Source organism: Seriola aureovittata, chromosome 1 (genome assembly GCF_021018895.1).
Source record: "Seriola aureovittata isolate HTS-2021-v1 ecotype China chromosome 1, ASM2101889v1, whole genome shotgun sequence".
In the NCBI taxonomy this organism is placed as follows: domain Eukaryota; kingdom Metazoa; phylum Chordata; class Actinopteri; order Carangiformes; family Carangidae; genus Seriola; species Seriola aureovittata.
Window position 1 is genome coordinate 1,433,323 of NC_079364.1, and position 19,251 is coordinate 1,452,573.

The 19,251-nt window shown below is 45.2% G+C and overlaps 1 protein-coding gene across 2 annotated transcripts in view; it reads left to right on the plus strand.

Moving 5' to 3' along the window:
• LOC130167202 (nuclear receptor ROR-alpha A-like) overlaps nucleotides 1-19,251 on the plus strand; it is a 69,609-nt gene that overhangs the window by 44,438 nt on the left and 5,920 nt on the right. Inside the window, exons 1-8 of one of the 2 annotated variants that reach the window (XM_056373176.1) lie at nucleotides 3,253-3,374; nucleotides 15,086-15,171; nucleotides 15,959-16,100; nucleotides 16,390-16,658; nucleotides 16,747-16,960; nucleotides 18,154-18,275; nucleotides 18,373-18,505; nucleotides 19,129-19,236. In XM_056373176.1, the coding sequence (XP_056229151.1) occupies nucleotides 3,347-3,374; nucleotides 15,086-15,171; nucleotides 15,959-16,100; nucleotides 16,390-16,658; nucleotides 16,747-16,960; nucleotides 18,154-18,275; nucleotides 18,373-18,505; nucleotides 19,129-19,236 (1,102 nt within the window). In that variant the 5' untranslated portion in view covers nucleotides 3,253-3,346. Of the gene's footprint in view, nucleotides 1-3,252; nucleotides 3,375-15,085; nucleotides 15,172-15,958; nucleotides 16,101-16,389; nucleotides 16,659-16,746; nucleotides 16,961-18,153; nucleotides 18,276-18,372; nucleotides 18,506-19,128; nucleotides 19,237-19,251 lie in introns of those variants that run through there. The other variant, XM_056373170.1, reaches the window with a different exon arrangement.

Genomic DNA, 19,251 nt, shown 5'->3' on the forward strand with positions numbered 1-19,251 from the left:
GTCCTGTTACTGTGGAGGGTCGAAGCAGCTGGTCAGCTGGAGTAAAACTGGTTTAAAGTTATAATCCTTCAGATGTTCATTCTGGATGTCCAGGTCCCGTCTAAGTCCTGTAGTACTGGCACAGACCCAATATGTATCTGACACATTAAAATCCAAATACTGAAGGTCCGGGTTCAAAAACAAAAACATTATAATCTTAAATTATAAATATGACATGAGGGAAAGTTGCAGCAACTCCTCCGACCTGAGCGACGACACAGGTCGTTTGTTCCAACCTGGTACTGGTTAAAATAAGTACTTCCTCTACATTAGAGACGCTTGTTGTCATGGCTACAATATAAACACTTTACACTTTACCCAAACAACACAGAAGTTAGTTTTGTGTTTGAATTAATAAAAGCATTAACATTAATTAGTAACACGACTGTTTCTCGCTTCTCAATTTTTGCAGTTTTGAACCAGGACCTTCAGAATCTGGATCAAACCTCTCGTGATCAATGAGGCGCGTTATTTCACTGTCAGATACAGCAACATTTCAATAGGTATAAACTTCGGATGGCGCTCAGTATCAGCAGATACTCAGTGTTGAATGATTCAGATCTGGACCAGAAAGCGTTGATCATGAATGTGATGTGCAGGGTGGACTTCCTCCAGGCTTAGACGTGTGATCCCGGGTTTTATTTCTCATGTCGTCAGGTGCATCGCTGCAGCTGCTCATGGTCACCGGGAAAAAATCTTCTTTTAGACTTCTCGCAGTTGATTCTGTCGAAACTGATTTATCCTCCAGCGTGTGAAACTGTTTATCTTTTCAATCAGACCTGGAGCCTGTCGTCGCTCTCAGCTGATGATCTGTAGATGTGTGTGTGTGTGTGTGTGTGTGTGTGGATAGGGGAGTGGGTGGATGTGATTGATGGACAGATTTCTGTAGAAACTGCGTCTCTCAGCTTCGACTCTGTGTGTGTGGTCCTGTGTCATCTTCCTCTTTGGTTTCTTCTGGTTGTTTTCTCTGTTGTTTCACACCTCCGTTCTTTCCTCTTCATGTCTGATCAGTGTCTCCTCTCCCTCTTTGTTTCTTTGAACTGGTTGTTTCTGTGAAGTGAAGGAGAGGCAGCAAAAACAAGACGTGTGGTTGTTTTTGATGATGTGTCCATCGAGCTGCTGCTCTCGTCCTGATGACGAAGACTTTAAACACTAAACTGTGACACAAACAAACCAACATTTTTTCTTCTTCTAATTACATTTGGATATTTCTGTGTTATATTTAACAGCTTGCAGGTAGAAACAACCTTCCACCACATATTTATTTTTTCAGACACGCAGCGGCACGACTTCAGGGAGGGTCCGTGTCTGTGGGCCCATCGCTTTGGTTCATGGGGAAGTTATGAGCTTTAATTATTTGTTGCATGGCAACCTCATTGTGTCAACAAGACTACAGGAAGTCATGGGCCACTGCTCACCAAGAAATAGTTCCACAAGAAAAACCACAATCTGTTGGTTTGACATTTCTGTCGTGTTTGGATTAAATAAACAGGATCTAACAAGGTGCAACATAATGAGCTGCAGAGGTGATGTCAGCTTTTTACTGAACACACACACAGGAGATCAGCATCTACTCTTTCATGTAAGCACGAGTAACACCTGATGGGATCAGGGCCCTGTTGCACAAAACACCTTTAAGTCTTCTACTTAAGGTTTCCTTGAAATGTTCACTAAAATATTTAAGCTTTTCTCCTTATCTCAGTCTTATAATTAAGGAATCACTTAATTAAAGACCTTAAAGAGCAAAGTAAGGAAAAAAACTTTACTTACAGACTTAAGTAGAAAACTTAACACCAGACCAAGCATCAACCTCTGAGGCTGAAACATGAAGCATCAACACTGAAGAACCAGAAGCTGCAGTTCCTCTAACGACCACTAGAGTCTGGCTCCAACAGTGAGTCAGTCCCCATAGACTCCCATGTTAAAATGTCCAACTTTACAGCAGAAATAAACATGTTTACAGCCTGGTACAAAAACTGTTCTGGTCTCTAGAGCTGATTTCCTCCTTCATGACACCTGTTTATAGAACTCACCTGTTTATAAAACTCACCTATTTATATAACTCACCTGTTTACGTATTATCATGGACTAAAGGTATGTATAATTGAGGGCGTGGCCTCTTTGTCAGCAGAAGCCTGGTACATTCAAACCACAGAGGATAATAGAGCCTCAACACCCAGTTCATATTCTAACTGACACAAGAGACACAAGGCCGCAGGTGCATGAAGTAACACAAGGACATTTTTTAAACGTCTAATGATAAAGAGAGAGAGCATATCAGGTGTGCTTGTTCTCTCAGAGGAGATTTAGTGACTCGCTCCTCCACAGAAGAAGAGTCTGGATTAAGGCTTCGGGAAGACGTCAGGGAGTTCAAGCTCCTGAGCCAGCGTCCGCCCCGCAGGTGTCGATTAGTGATCTGAACTTATGCAACTTAGGAACAGGGAGTGACGTGACGTGCGTCTTTGGCTGGTTGAGGACCAGATCTTCTGCTGCTGCATTCTGGGCCACCTGCAGAGGTTTTCCCGTGCACGCTGGCAGCCGCGCTAGAAGGGCAATACGACCTGGTGCCTCCCGTTTTAAGGTGCAAAGAAGAGACCCAGTGTTACTGTAGGAGTATTATTGGCTGGAGGTAACTAAGGGATACAAACATGTAAAATCATGTTACATTTGCTTTTCCCACATGTTAAACTCAAGATGCTGTTTCCTCTGCTGATACATTTCAATTTCCTTCCTCCAGTGTTTTGTGTATCTGAGGAAAAACGCCTGAAAAAGATGCAGATATTCTTCTATTTTTCTTTTTTCTTCGATGTTCTTTTAGTAAAAATTAACAATTTGACTATTTTAAAAAAGGGGCTTAAAGATAAATATCCAATTTATTCATGTTGAATGAAATCAGTCAATTTTCTTTAGTACATTTGTTTTTAGTATGACACACACACACACACGCACACACACACATGCACACGCACGCACACACACACACGCACACACACACACACACACGCACGCACACACACACACACACACACACACACACACACAGACACACACAGCCTATCAGAGCAATCGCCACCCTGCCCTTTCTTCTCATTGGCTAGCAGATGTGTCAATCAGAGGGGCAGGACAGGGGAGGGGCGGGGCAGACTGATGATGTCACAGTCACATGGATCCTCATGCTGTGCAGCAGCAGCTCAGGATGTCAGAGCAGAGAGAGAGCTGCTGCTGATCACACACACACACAAACACACACACTCACACACTCAGGATCCTCCTGCTGCTGTTTCCTCCATGAGTCTGGATTATAAATATGTATTTTGTCATTTCTGCCATGAAAGGTAAGAAGTGTGTGTGTGTGTGTGTGTGTGTGTGTGTGTTGGAAACATGATCCTGGAGTGTGACGGACTGTTTGATTCTGATTATCTTCATTTTAAAGTCAGTTTTCTTCCTGTGCTGCTCACTTGAGCTCAGTCAAAGATGTTTTGTTGTCTGGGATGATGCTCCACTCTGTCTCTGTCCCGCTGTCTGTCCTCAGAGGAGCTGGTGTTGCTAGTTTCAGTGGGATAAACAGAGTTTTCTGTCTCTGTTCAGTAACCACTGGTAGTGGTGTTTGCTGTTTGTAGCTGGGGTCTGATTGTTGACTGTGGAGTCTGGAAACACGACACCTTCAGTCCTGTAAACACTATTTTGGGAATTGTCAGTCACATTAATTACGCTGTGATATCAGAGGAGGCACAAAGCAGGAAAGGAGGAGTGTGGTGGATGTGACAGAGGAGATGGTTTTCAGTAAATAAGTCAATATAATAAATATATATAATAATAGTAAATATAATGTGACGATTGAATAAATAAAAACGGTTGGTGTTAATGTCAGTCACGTCATTAAGACAGTCACAAAGGAAACTATGATGAATTCATGAACCCTGACCCAACATCACAGAGAATGTTTTAGATTGAATCTACATATAGAAGCGACATCAGCAGCCCAAGATTAAATAATCATTAGTTTTTTTAAATCAGTGTCAGAATCTGGTTTATTGCCATGTAGTTTTTCACATTTGAGGAATTTGCGTTGGTGTTTTGGTTCATAACAATAAAAACAGAAGAAGAAAAAACATAAAGAGATAAAGTATTGCACATCAGGAAGCTTAGATAAAATACTGATTGTGAAACGCTCTCCTCCTAAACGGTGATGGTGTAAGTAAAGGCGGGTAAAATATCAAACTATTTAGATTAATTCAAGTTTTAGTTTTAACGATGTGGAAAATGCCCGGTTCCTGTGTTGTCCCTCAAACACCAGCACCAGCAGGTCGCTGCAGTTACCATGGTAACGTAGGCTGACGTCGTTTCCTTTGCACGTCTGAGCTTTGCTGGTCAACAACAAGAAGTTTGATTAATGTCAGCCGCTGAACACGATGATGTAATACCGAAGAAAGGTCGTCGTGTTGCCGCCGTGATGTGGGGATGGTTTCGGTTTCGTAACGTTTGACGTGGAACAGATCACAGCGCTGTAAAAACTCTACGGCTGCGTTTCCACTGCAGGAACTTTCCCCAGGAACCTTTCGAGGAACTGTGCGTGTTTCCGCTGCAGGAACCAGGGTAATTGATAGACCCCCCAAAAAAGTCCCTGGTCGGGGGTAGTACTTTCCTTTAGGGGTGTGGTCTGCAGTGCTGAATATTTCTGATTGGTTGAGTACTCGCTGCATTTTATTTTGCCCGCCATGTTTAAAAGACTGCAACGAGCGAGCTCAACATTTTCCACACTGAAACAGCTCCGGGAGAAAAACTGAAACAAGACTTATAATAAAGGACGACAACAATCAATACGGGACGCAATTTGTCCCGTATATACTGGACTGGAGGTGTAGTGCATTTACCTCCATTGCTTTTCCATACGTCGTCGGCCTGATTTGCATATTCTTCAACAATAGATCACAGGAACCTTTTTGTTCCTGAGGAAAAGTTCCTGGTACTTTTTGGTTGAATCGCGGCTTGTGTTTCCTATATGTGTTTCCTATATGTGTTTCCTGTATGTGTTTCCTGTATGTGTTTCCTATATGTGTTTCCTATATGTGTTTCCTGTATGTGTTTCCTGTATGTGTTTCCTATATGTGTTTCCTATATGTGTTTCCTGTATGTGTTTCCTATATGTGTTTCCTATATGTGTTTCCTGTATGTGTTTCCTATATGTGTTTCCTATATGTGTTTCCTATATGTGTTTCCTATATGTGTTTCCTATATGTGGGCTCCCAACCCATTAAAAATCACGTCATACAGTGGGGAGATCTACAGCGACTCGTAACGATGCATAGAAGAAGAGGCGACCTGTGGAAAAACAAACCAACCCAGGACTGGTGTGAAAACGTGCTAGCACCCTGCTCTGTCCAGACACCTGCGGATTCTACAAAAGAAGAAGAAGAAGGACATTATTCAGCAGCAACTGATGCATCAAACAAATGTATGATGTCTGGTTTTGATGTGAAACTCTGTCATCATATGCAGCAGACAGCACCGGCATCAACAGCGCTCATCAGAAGCTGAAACTGGCCCAGAGGAACGTGTTAGCTTAGATGTCAAAAGACATTGACAATGTGCTTACGGCGTGCAGCCATTTTAACATCTCAGCTGTCAGGTGAAGGGATTCTGGGGGTTTGTGGAGGTGGAGGAAGAGGCGGTGCCCTCTGCCGCCGTCCTCTGACAGAGTCCTGAAGTCCCTGAAACCTCAGTCCAGCCTCGTCCAGAGTCCGGCTGAGGACGGATGCTCCATGTTTCAGAGGGAATGTTTCGGACTGAACTGAAGCACTTGAGGCCAAATCATTTATCACGACCTCAAACAGCTGACCTGACTGATTTTATTGTTTTCTATGAAAGAGATAGTTGTCCTTCCAGAAGGTTATCTCCACCCTCACCGTGTCTCTCTCTCTCTCTCTCTCTCTCTCTCTGTCTGTTTTCACCAGTTTTTGTCTAAATTTTTATTAAATCTGCAGAATATATTTGTTGTATTTACAATAGAACAAACACATATCAGACCTTCTCTGTTATAAACACAGACCGTGTTGGAAGCAGAAGTTGTCACGGGGACCAAAGCCCAGGTTTTGGTGATTGTTTGGCTCTCCGCAATGAATGGACGTCAATACAATGTCCTAACCAGGATTGCTTGTGCGTGTGTGTGTTCGTGTGTGTGTGTGTGTGTGTGTGTGTGTGTGTGTGTGTTAAAGCTGTCTGGTCCAGATTCACAGTCTGTGAGAAAAAGCTGCAGGAGGCGTTCAGCCAGCCTGTTATGTCACAGGATTACAACAGCCAGGAGATTATTCAACTGTTCTCTGCAGGAGGGGGGAGGGGAGGGAAGGGGTGGGGTTGTTTGTGTTGATGACATCACTCTTACATGAACCACTAAAGCTGTAACTAACTCAGCCGTTAAGTAACTTCAACAACTAAGTTACTTTCTCCAAACGGCAGCGTGTGCTGTCACATGAGCGACATGAGCTGAGGGTCAGACAACAGGAAGATAAACTGGTTCCTGCTCGCCACAGTGAGCTGAAGGGAGCTGGAGTGATGGAGAGATCACCTGCAGACAGACGGAGGTGTAGATGAGTGATGGTTGTTGGAGGTTAGACCGAGCTCCTGACCTGAATGTCACAATGTTTGAACATATTTCCGTTTCAATGATGTGAAATATCCCTTTCTCGAAACCACCTGATGTGAGTGTATAAATTCCACTACATCATGAATTATATCTGCATGTGTGGAGTCGCCCAGTGGTTATTCACCGTCCTGTATGAAGGAATACAACTTCAGCCCAGTTGTCCAGTGATTAGTCACAGCCCTGAATAAAGAGAAAACAACCTGCTGTCATCCAGGAATTATCCGTGTCCCTGTGTAAACAGGAGCAAGATGCAAATATTCAAGAATTATCCACTGCCTTTTACAAACAAGCACAATCTAAAGTCATCCAGGAATTACCTCTGACCCTGCCGTCCGGTCAATCAATTCATCTGGTTCTCTGGTGGCTCGTGGTGCGTTCAAGTGCAACCTGGAATTTTTTTCTCATAAAACTCCTTGAGCAGCCGTGGTCTGTGGAGTGAAGCAGAAACTGATGATAGTGCAGGTTTTAAACTCATTTAAAAAAGAGCTTTATTTAAAAAAAACAACTTTAAAAAAACTATTTAACCAAAGGAAAAATATCAAACTCCAAATCCTGTAAAATCTTCAGATGGAGGACGGTGGTTTTGTGTTTTCACAGTGGCGTCTTCACGGCGCCTCCTCCCCCCTCCCTCCTCCCCCCTCCCTCCTCCCTCTTTGATCCAGTCTGAAAAACTTTATTAATTTTCTGTGTCAGATAATTTATCCATCAGGGATTTGTGTTTTGCCCGAGCTTTAGCATTTTCGGAGTAAACAGCGGTGGCTCTCTCAGCTCATTAGCCTTCACTTACAGCTAGTTACACATTATACAGTGGTATCAATACATAAGCATGTGCTGCGCCCACAGGGGGAAAGTGTGGAGGTTCAAGTGTTCATTACTGTTGAATAAGACTTGAGTTTGTGTTAGTGCGGGCCGGAAGATTCGCAGCCGCATCCACGACTACAAACAGCTGCTGCACGAAGATGGTGATGGTGGAGATAGGGAGAGAGTGTGAGATGTTCTCTGAGCTGAACCACGAGATCGCTCAGATACCGGCCGTGTTCACAATGCGACGGACGAGCTGAGGTGTTTCCTCAGAAGCTTCACGTCTCGTGTCAGTCGTCGGTTGTTGATGAGCAGACGTGACCGCCGCAGATCAGGCTGCAAGATTAAAGCTTCTTTCAGACAGGTTCGTGTTTATTGCGCTTTCAGTTTGAGTTAATGTGTTCGTAGCACTGAACGCCAAGTTCAGCTGAGGCTGATGGGTCATGAGTTCTGCAAGTATTTTGCTCATAAACCAAAAATGTGACTTGATGATGGCGCTAGAGGAAAAGTCAGAAGATCATCAGGGTTATTACAGTTCATCCTGAGGGGACCGTGAACATCTCATCCAGATTTCATCCAACAGTTTCCGCTGTAAACCAAATGCAAACCTCGTGGTGCCGCTGGAGGAAAAGCTGGAGGATCTCCAACGTCTAGAAACAGAGTAGAAGTTTCTACTTCACCTCCTTCCAAGGTGCACGGAGAGAGGGAAAAGTCTAAAGCGGTTAAAACTCTATAATAAACTTTATTAGACCAACGTGTTTCAGCTTGTGGGCCTTCATTGTGGCCGCAAGCCACAACACTAATAAACTTCTTCCGTAAACTGCAAGTGCTGCTGGAGTTTTGAGCTCTTTAGGATCTCTAACGTCAGCAGTCTTTTAACGCAGTCTGAGTGGTGCAGAAATTGCACTTACGACACATTAGAAGAAATAAAATGAACTATTGAGAGTATGTTTGTGTGAGTGTCATGGCCGCCTGTGTGGAGGGTTGGGTTACATTACCCCGAGATAACATCTGCAGCAGAGGGGCAAGAACCTGTCGTTTACCTCAGAGTAACTAGACGGAGGTAAAGGAAGACAGTTTGGAGATTACTGCACAGACCTGATGGAGAAGTGACTGAATGAACCACCAACTGTGGCTGAGGAACAAGCTGCTGCTTCATCTGCTGACAGGCTGGAGGAGTGTGTTGCTGCTCCATGTGCAGGGGCCATATGTCTGCCGTTATTACACCCACTCTGAGGTAATGTGGAGGCTGCTGAGGAGATTAAAGAACAGAGGCTGTTAGCAACATGTGAGGGAGAGAATGGATCCCACCACACATCGGGCCCAGGAGGAGGGAGCTCAGCCTCAGTTTGTAGAAGGAAGCCGTGCACACGCCTGCGTCACGGACTCGTCAGCAGCAGCTGCAGCCGCCTGTCAGTGCTGACGTGACCTCAGACGTTCAGGGGCCCCGTCTCACGCCCGGCGCAAAGCGTCTTCGCTAGTTTCAGACTAGGAAGAGAAGTGCAAAGCTGAACTGAGTCGTCCTGTTCAGAAAGATGTCATCAGGCGCTGGAGACGTTTCCCATGATTCTCACTCAGACAGGAAGTGGATCTGCAGTGAAACTCTGCCACAAACACAAACTGTCGCATTTAATTCTTATTTGGCCGAAAAAGACGGAGGAGAGCAGAGACAGAGACTGAAGAGTGTTTTATCTGAGGGAGGAGGAAGACGAAGGTGAAGAACTGATCCACAAACAGCAGCTCGGTTTCACACACTCACACGAATGTTTGCACAGCAGACAGACGACAGGACAGACGCTGACGAACATGAAAGCTGTGAGTGTGTGTGTGTGTGTGTGTGTGTGCGCATGTGCATGTGTGTGTGTGACTGCTCTGACAGCTGATGAGTCATTAAAACAATTTCCTCTCAGGTTGATGATGTAGAGACTCAGTGAGCAGAAGAGCAAGAAGGAAGACGACATGTTGTCACATCTGACTCATCAGACTAAAGGTCAGTCTGAGGATGGAGGAAGTCCACATGGACAAGATCAATATAATCATCAATGTCACTGCGGTGTCTCAAAATGGAGAATTTTTATTTTACAAATTTATTGGTGTCATAAAAAAAATATCAATCCCATTTCCCAGAAACCACGTCTTCATATGTCTTCTGTCCAGCTGCTCCAGATTTTCACTTCACGATGATTGTGGCTAAAAGAATGAACAATAATGATGAATCAGTCAAATTCATCTCTAACTAACTGTTTATCAGGTGTTTTCTCTCTTTTTTCTGTCAAATGAATTACTCTCAAATATAATTGTAGGGAGTTGGAGAGAGTCAGCAAGTTTTATGATGATTGGACAAATGGTTGATGAGTTATGAGTCAATATTGGCTAAGTCCCGCCTTTTGCGGAGACATTTTGGTTGGTGGCGGCCATGTTTTTCAACCGATCTTGCTCATTTATAATAGAAACGTGTACCACCCCTGAATTTAGTGTCGCTAAAGTAGAACATTTTTTGCTCATTTGCAGAAAATCCATCATGGCGGCTTTCATGGTCTTTCTTGTAGAGCACATTGAGCTGGACGTTTTGAGCTTTAATTACAGAGGCACCAGCTGCCATCACCGTATTACCATATGTGGATTATAGGCTGAGATATTAGTATCTCAATATGTGACGTTATCGAACATCGGCCCGAGCCTCATGTGTTAACATGATATCAACATTTCATTTTTTGTCAGTACTGGTTTATTTAGACGCCTGAGATGAAACGTGAGGTCGGAGTTACATCTGTTTCACTGTTGGAAGCAGGAGGAGATTTTAAATCCTCCAAATCCTGATTTTCAATGTCTCACCATCCTCCACGTCTACACCTCGACTCCTCAGATTCTTCATCATCAGACGAAGGATGAAGGAAAAATGATTCATTTTTTATTGGCTGTAACTGGAAACCAACTCAAAGTCTCCTCTTCCTCATCACTCATGGTTTCTTTTAGAGGAGAAGGCGCCTCTCCTCTGAGCCCAGTGGACAGACAACAGCAGGCAGATGTTTGTGTTTGCAGCTGGCTGTATAAATAACTGCAGCTCTCATTTCAGGCGGTGGCTTTGTTGAACGTCCCCTTTGATGTTGAAATGCAGAATTCAGACGGGATTAACACTCAGAGCTAATTACTGAGAGGAAGCTGCAGCGCAGACGCCTCAGCGCGTGTGTGTGTGTGTGTGTGTGTGGTTTCAGCAGTGTGGTGTGTATGTGTGAGGCTTTTTTTTCCTGTTAGGTGTGTGAGTGTGTGTGTGTGTGTTAGTGTGTGTGTATGTGTGTGTGTGGGAGGCTGTGGTTTCACTGGTGTGCACGTATCAAATCTGAGCCTCTTAATGATCATAATAATTTATTTATAGTCTCTGTGTGAATCTGCTGACATGTTTGACCATTGTTATCCTGACACGTACTCACCACTGTGTGAAGATATTTGTTAATTGTGTGAAAGTGTAAAGGCTGCCGCTCCAACACGACCTCCACTCGTCTGGTAGCAGCTGCAGCTCTGCGGACGGAGCAGGACGGTCAGTGGTGGAGATGGAAGAGGTTCCTGTGAGCGTTCACGTCGTCAGGCAAATGAAGAGTTGGTCATGTGAGGTTCAGACATACTGTGCGTAGACAATACATCACTGTATCTTTAAACTGCTGTTAAAGGACAGGGTCGCAGTTTTTCAGGTCCGTCTTAAAGCAACAACAACGACCTCCGACCTGAACGACCGCACAGGTCGTTTGTTTTAGTGTCTCCTGACGTAGCGCCCCGAAGGCGGCAGGTGCACTGGACCTCGGTTGTCATGGTTACAATAATAAACACGCAGACTGTACCGAGAGTGGCGTACCTGCCTTTGTCGCCATGGTTACTATAATAACAGTCATTGCTTGGTTAGGTTCAGGAAAAGGTGGTGATTTGAGTACTTCCTCAACATTGACGAACTTTGTTGTCATGGTTACAGTAACAATAACAACATAAACTGCTACTTTCACACTCTTTATACTACGTCACCGACTCTTTTCCCCTCTGCTCCTGTCATAATTGCTACGACCACTAGATGTTGCCTAGCAACAAAACGTAACTAAGGGTCATAATAACCTGCTGCACAGCACGACCGGTAGATGGGCTCGTTCTTTTACGGTCAGAATAGTCAGGTGTCCACATGCGATGGTTCCTCTTGTTCAGACTGGACTTCAGATAAAAAGATGATGATGATGCAAAAACATATTCCAGAGTTTATCTGAAGTTAATATCAGCCTTCAGTGGATCTCTTTCAGAGTGGCAGCGTTTCGTTATAACTCAGGCCACAGATCCCTCAACACTTAAAATAAATACAGTGTAATGTAAATGAAAACAGAGGCGGCGTGGTGTACATTACATTTTGTTGAAAGCTCAGAAGCAGCTTTTCTTTTTTCTTCTTGCAGAACATCTGTTTGTGAGTCCGATGATGATTCTGTCTCAGAGCAGGTGAAGATGATGAAGTGTAGTCACCTGAGTCCAGCTGGTGATTTCAGCAAAGACGCCACTTTCCCCCTAAACTGCAGATCCAGCGCACCGTGTCCTCCCATCCTCTGGAGTTTGAACCCGTGATGAACTTGGTGTACTCTGTATTTAAAGCGATTTAAGAGTCGTGTTACTCGACCACAGAGCCTGGTTCCAGACTCTTGAAGCGCTGCCCTGGTCTCAGATTGTTTTCACTGATTCAGATACTGTAGGTCTGGTGTTGTGTTCGCTGATGGCTGTTTGCCCGGTTAGAAAAACAACAGAGTAACTCAGAGCTTTGTGGGAGGCTGTTAGGAGCCTGCTTTAGTATCTAGACTGAGGCCAGTTTCTACCTTAAAATGTGCATGTGTGTGTGTGGGCGGGGGAAGTTCAGGGCTTACCTGGATTTGGCGATCTGAAGCAGAGGCCCAGTGAGAGGCCAGATCAGGTGCCGGGTGTTTGTGAGACTGACGTAGCAGCAGGACTGAGGATGTGGTTCTCGTCTTCCAGACAAATGAATAAAGTGAACCTGTGTCCACGAGAGCCAACGATACACAATCTAACCACAACTGTTAGCTCCACGCTAGCATTGCTGTGATACTTGTAGGATTTCTTCTCTCAGTAGAGCCAGACCAGCATCTGCTCCACGGTCAGACTGGGAAAGAAATTCAGCCTTGGGCGCATCTTTGGGACCGGCCGAACAAATGACACTGACAGAGGCGGTAAAAACTTTTTGATGGTCCACTGGCCAACCAGGGATTGAGCTGGTCTCTTTTTTTTTTGTCAGATGCCATTTTTAGTTGAACACGTAGTTTCTTCAGTGGAGTAAATTACCTGAGCGCTGCGTACTCTACTGTGCTGGGACATCTAGCATGCACACGCTATCGGCTAGCAAAACAAGCAACATAAAAACTCAGTGGTGTGTGAGTTCCTTCTCTGCTCAGGACGCCATTACTCCACTGTTTCTGTACATAGAGAATAGTTGTCTGCTGTTTAAAATCTTGTTTACAGAAACTTTGAATCAACATATTTCCTTTGAAACGCTTGTGAATTATAAACAAGTTGCTCTGTGGTCACAGAAGAAAGTCCTGCTCTCACCACAGCGATGTTTGTACTCGTGTAAACCACTTGTTGACTCCGTCAGACCTCCACGTCGAGCGGGTCTGTGGACATCCTGTGTCACCTCAGGGAGGGCTGTTGTAAACAGTGATGTGGTGAAAGCAGGGAGCTGACGGAGACACCTGAGCTCTCTGTCCTCACACTGTGATCTGAGCCGCTGGAGGTTTACTGAGGACAGACTGGAGTTAATCTGACTCCTGCTGTGGTTCAACCGAGGATCATCCAGATCCTCATTCACTGGGTCAGGTGGCCAGTCTCTCAGTGAGGGAGGGCGAGAGACACCGAGACACACAGGGACAGAGAGGGAGAGAGAGAGGATGTACTACATTTAAGAATAAAATTATCTGTTGGTTTTAATCATTTTTTGTCAACTTTTTTTATTTGTGGTCCGTTTTTTTTTAACGAAAAACATTTTATTTCGACTGAAAATGAAAATCATAAACATTTTAGTCCAGTTTTGAACATTTGAAACTTCTGCTCTAACAGAAGACGTCTGGTCTGCAGCAGCTGTCTGCTTCGTTTTAATACTAAGCTTGCAGGAAGTTTGCAGATGCTGACATGACTAATATCCAGAGTGAGGTGGTTCATACCTGCAGCAGGCGATTTTTATTTTATTGTCTTATGACTTTTTATGTGAGAGGAGCTTCAGTGCTTTAACCTGTGCGGCACTTTGATGTTTGAGGACACAGGTCACTGGAGCACATGTCACGTCTCTTAAGACTGAAAATGTCCAGGTGATAGCAGCATGACACCGGTCCGTCACTGTGACTGCTGTTGTTGGGTAGTTGCACACACACAGGCAGCATTTCAGTATCGTCTCATAATGAAGTTTTGATTTATTATAATACATCGATAACAAACCTATACTGGTATGTTGTGGTGTGGTTTGTGAACAAAAGTTTCAGTTTCAGTCTGATAAAAAACAGATTTTCATGGGCAGGATGTGGCTCTTCAAAACCTGCAGTTTTCTCACATTCAAACCCAAACTGAGGAGGTTTTTATCCCGTCTTTGTTTTTCATGTAGTTCAATAAACAGAATAGATCTGATCCAGGAACAGATTTATAAAAAGAATAAAAGATTAAAGTGTTTCTGTTTCAAGGACAAACAGCTGAGAGACGATCGTTCCTTCGCTCTGTCTCTACACCTTGTTTTTAATGTGTAGTAACAGTGTGTGTTTGAGTGTGTGTTTGAGTGTGTGTTTGAGTGTGTGTGTGTGTGCTCATGTGGCTCCACCCTTACATAACTTCCCTCTTCTAAATTTAGCCGCTCAGAGCCGAGCTGTCACTGTTTCAAACTGCTGAGTGTATGAACACGTTCGGTCGGTCGGTGTGTTTTCAGTCTGAGCTGCTGACGAACCGTCGACGCTGCGACACCAGGTCCTGAAGCTTTAACGTCGTCACGCTCCGACACGGGAGCAGAGTTCTGCAGCTCAGCAACAAAACCCCTTCAAACTGTGACAAGCAGCATCAAACCAACACCAGCTGATCTGGTCTTTTCATGTCGAACAATGAGAAACACATGAAGAATTAAAACAATGGGAGATTAATCTGTCGACATGGAAACGGAGTTGGAAAATACATAATCAAATATTTTGAATATCAAAAGTTCATGTAACGTTTATTATAGATTGATTTTTATATCTGTTTTTAAATACAGCATTTGAAACTTGTGTTTTGCTTCAATCTTGTTTGTGTTGTTTATATAAATTTAATTTGTGAATTGACTCAGAGGTCGACCTTCACCGCCTCATGTTGTCATGGAGATTTCATTTGACTCTCTTGTGCAGAGCGGCCGACAGTTTACTGATCACTGATCTCTGACCTGCTTTAATCACATTCTGATGTCGAGGCGGAGCAAAACCTCACAGCCTCTGCCAGAGATCACCTCAGTTCAAACCCGCCTGTTTGTTCCTGATGCAGCTGCTGACAGATGTTCAGATGTTGTGAGTGTGTTTCTGTGACTCTGACGGTCGGTTGTTGTTATTTTTCTCTCTGCAGCTCAGATTGAAATCATTCCCTGTAAGATCTGCGGAGACAAATCTTCAGGGATCCACTACGGAGTGATCACCTGCGAGGGCTGCAAGGTAAGCCCCCTGAAATATTGGATCATTTGTACGGTGGCCCGGAGAGCTCAACACACTCGTTTGTTTTCTTAAACTGCAGTGCGTTGAGCTCTGAGAGTTATTTATCTGAAACCACGTGAGGAGTTTAGAGGCGACATGACTCTTTGATTGAACCACAAACATCTTTCAATCGTTTCTAAAGTTCTAAACAAGCGACTGAAGCTACAACAAAACTCTCCTGAAGTTCTGTCCTTAACTTTAACAAAGTACTTGAGCATCTTAGAAAGCAACAATCGATTTCATCAAACGTGATCCAGGGTTGAATAGTTTCATTGTTTGTCAAAACTCACAACATTATTTTCCTCTGGTCACCATCGATGTGATCTTCACTCTCTGGCAGCGTCTCTGTCTGTCCCACGCCTGTGGTCCGTCCACTGTCTGAGTCTCAGGGGAAGCGTTGGTCGTTTGGCGTCGACCATCAGTCACAGTCGTTTGGCTCAGGAAACCTTCTCCTGTTCGAGCAACTCCCAAACAAGCTGGTGTGATCAGCTGCTGCAGCTGTTGCCGCCGCTCCAGCTGTCAGCAGCTGGAGGCTCATTTCACAGCCAACGAGCAGCTGATGGAGATTTATCTTTGTACAAACGAGAGAGAGAGAGAGAGAGAGAGAGAGAGAGAGAGAGGGACTGATGGGATGGTAGAGGCTGGGGATTCTGGGTAGAGGATGGTAGAGAGTGCAAAGCGAGTCAAGGAACCTGTAACGTGATAGAAGGAGTGTCGTCACTGACGTCACTGTTCCCTCGTGTCTCAGGGTTTCTTCAGACGGAGTCAGCAGAGTAACGCCGCCTACTCCTGTCCTCGCCAGAAGAACTGTCTGATCGACCGCACCAGCCGAAACCGCTGCCAGCACTGCCGTCTGCAGAAATGTCTGGCTGTGGGCATGTCCCGAGACGGTGAGACACACACACACACACACACACACACATCACAAACCTATAAACACAAACACACACCTGCAGAAACATCTGGTGGTCAGCAGTTTGAAATGACGCCTACAGGAGGATCTGTGTGACCTGTTAGCAGGAGGAGACAGTCTGTAGAACCGGTTCGTTAACAAGAAGAGAGACATAGACCAGTCCAGAGCTGGAGTCAGGATGTTGTTAGCTTAGCTTAGCGTAAAGACTGTAGGCGGAGGGAAACAGCTAGCCAAGCTCTGTCCTAACGTGCTCTCCTCTCCCTCAGCGGTGAAGTTCGGTCGCATGTCCAAGAAGCAGCGGGACAGTTTGTACGCTGAGGTCCAGAAACACCGTCTCCAGCAGCAGCAGCAGCAGCAGCAGCAGCAGGGCCCCCTCCTCCTGTCCCACCCCAGCCTCGGCAGCCCGAGCCCCGCAGAGGCCGAGCCGCTGTCCCCCCACTACGGCCTGTCCTCCAGCGGCCTCACGGAGCTGCCTGATGACCTGGGGGGCTACATGGAGCAGAACTCCCCCGAAGGAGGATCAGTGTCGTCTAAGGTTTGTGGTTTGTTTCCTTTACAGCCTTGTGCACAAAGTGAACTGAATTACCTGCAGTCTGTGTGCTGACCTTCTCCTCCACACACAGGCGGACTCTGGAGGTGAAGGAGGTGAAGGAGGAGGAAGAAGAGGAGGAGGTGCGTTCTACCTGGACATCCAGCCATCTCCGGACCAATCAGGACTGGATATTAACGGCATCAAACCGGAGCCGCTGTGCGACTACGACTCCAGTAACGGCTTCTTCCCGTACTGCTCCTTCAGCAACGGGGACGCGTCGCCCCCCGTGTCCATGGCCGAGCTCGGTGAGAAATACATGCACACACTTTCTATTTCTTTTTGATGTTATGAAAAATATTAAAATATTGCATATGACGGGAAATATCACGATATTCGATATTATCAAATATCGGCCCAAGTTTTTTATTTAATTTAATTAAATATTCCCAACTCCACAATAACGTCTTGTCATTCAGTAGAACTCGCTCTATCTCAAAGATATTGGATTTATTCATTAATTAAGGTTTCAATTACAAACTGTGTCTGAATGAAGCCGTGAGGAGCGTTAATGTGAAAGTCTGAACGGCAGCATGTGTGGAGGGGCTTCTGGGTAAAAACACAGAGAGGATCATCTGAAGAGGAGAAAGAAAAGTTTCCTACACAGAGCGCTGTGTTATTTGCATATTCACAGATTGTTCTTATTTGAGTAAATCCCAGGACAGCGGCTCAGAGAGCCGAGCCCTGGTTACAGGTCTGATTCCCTCTCTGAGCTCTGGATCCTCTCCTGGCTGCAAAACATTCAAACTTCCACCGTACGGCAGAAGGTTGTACAGAGCTGGAGGGAAAAACAAACAGAGAGAAGATGAGGAAACATCTTGAAAGAGGTGAAGAAGAAGAAGAAGAAGAGAGACGGAATAAGAAAGCACAAAGAAGAGTTAGAAACAAAAGAAGAAGAGAGAGAGAGAGAACTGTGGGGCAAACAGAGGGAGAGAGGTGGTTTAAAATAGCAGGAGGTTAGAAACTCATCTTCAGAGCTCATTAAAATCTCTGTGTGGTAATTAGCTGTCTGTTAATTAGGGCCAATTGGGACGTAGCAGGGCGCTCGTTGGGGGATATCATCTTTTTATTCTCCCTGGAGATTTCTTTTTCTTTGACAAAAGCATTTATCGTAATAACTGCCCCCCCCCCAAAAGCCCCTGATCCAAACAACAGTTGTATCAGCTGGACGTGTCTTTGTACCTTGTGTTGTTTTGGTCTGTGGAACAATTAGCAGCAGCAGCACAGAGGAGCTGAACAGAACAGTAATTACTGTACGTTTCTGATCTGAGCTGCACAGACACACAAACTATTTGTTGACAAAGTTTCAAACAGTGGAAACATTTGAACTGGAGGACCGAAGATACGAGCCACGATACGCCGGATGTATGAAACACGCTGTCGGGAGGTTCGACTGATAGTGACGGTTTGATGAACACCTGTTGTTGTCTCTTTGTCTCAGACCACCTGGCTCAGATCATCTCCAAGTCTCACCTGGAGACGTGTCAGTACCTGAGGGAGGAGCTGCAGCAGATGAGCTGGCAGAGCTTCCTGCAGGACGAGGTGGAGAGCTACCAGAGCAAGGTGAGTTCACAGCCTCTTAATGTTGCTCCTGTTCCTCCGTCGTACGTCCCACACGAGGTCTCAAGGTCTCACGTGTCTTCCCTCTCTCCCTGTGCAGCCGCGGGAGGCGATGTGGCAGCTCTGCGCCGTGAAGATCACCGAGGCCATCCAGTACGTGGTGGAGTTCGCCAAACGCATCGACGGCTTCATGGATCTCTGCCAGAACGACCAGATCGTGCTGCTGAAAGCCGGTGAGAGCCGCCGTCACGCCTCGGCTTCATTACCTTTCTTAATATGATCAAATATATTGATGGATGCTTTAGATTCACCGAACAGTCATTTAGTTACCACTGTGAGAAGTGAACCTTCTTTCTAATTAGCCGGAACAGACGTGTGTGTGTGTGTGTGTGTGTGTGTGTGTGTGTGTGTGTGTGTGTGTGTGTGTGTGTGTTTACAAATTCAAACAAACTCTATGATCACAATATAACCGTATCTACGGTGGCCCTGAGAGCTCAACACACTGCAGCTTAAGGAAACACATACACATGGACAAATACACCGAGCCAATCATCTGTGGTTTTTGAAGTTGAACAAGGTGCGTACCTTTCTAGTGTCCCCTGGACGAAGATGATGAAGATGAAGGTGTTTTCTGAGGTTGCGGTGTGCTGACCTCTCTGGGCCACTGTACATTTCCCATTTAGAATTTTTTTCCACCTTTCAAATCTTTCCCGTCACACATTAAAACCACCTTGTTTGAAAAGAAAATGTTCTTTAATTAGCGACGACCGATTCATCACATTAATCAGATAGTCGTCAGTGAGTCGTTAAATATTCGTTAGGCCTCAGACATTAATCATCAGCGTTTCTCCGTCAGGCTCTCTGGAGGTCGTCTTCGTGCGGATGTGTCGGGTGTTTGACTCGCAGAACAACGCGGTGTACTTCGACGGGAAGTTCGCAGGTCCTGACGTCTTCAGAGCTCTGGGTGAGGACAGAGGAG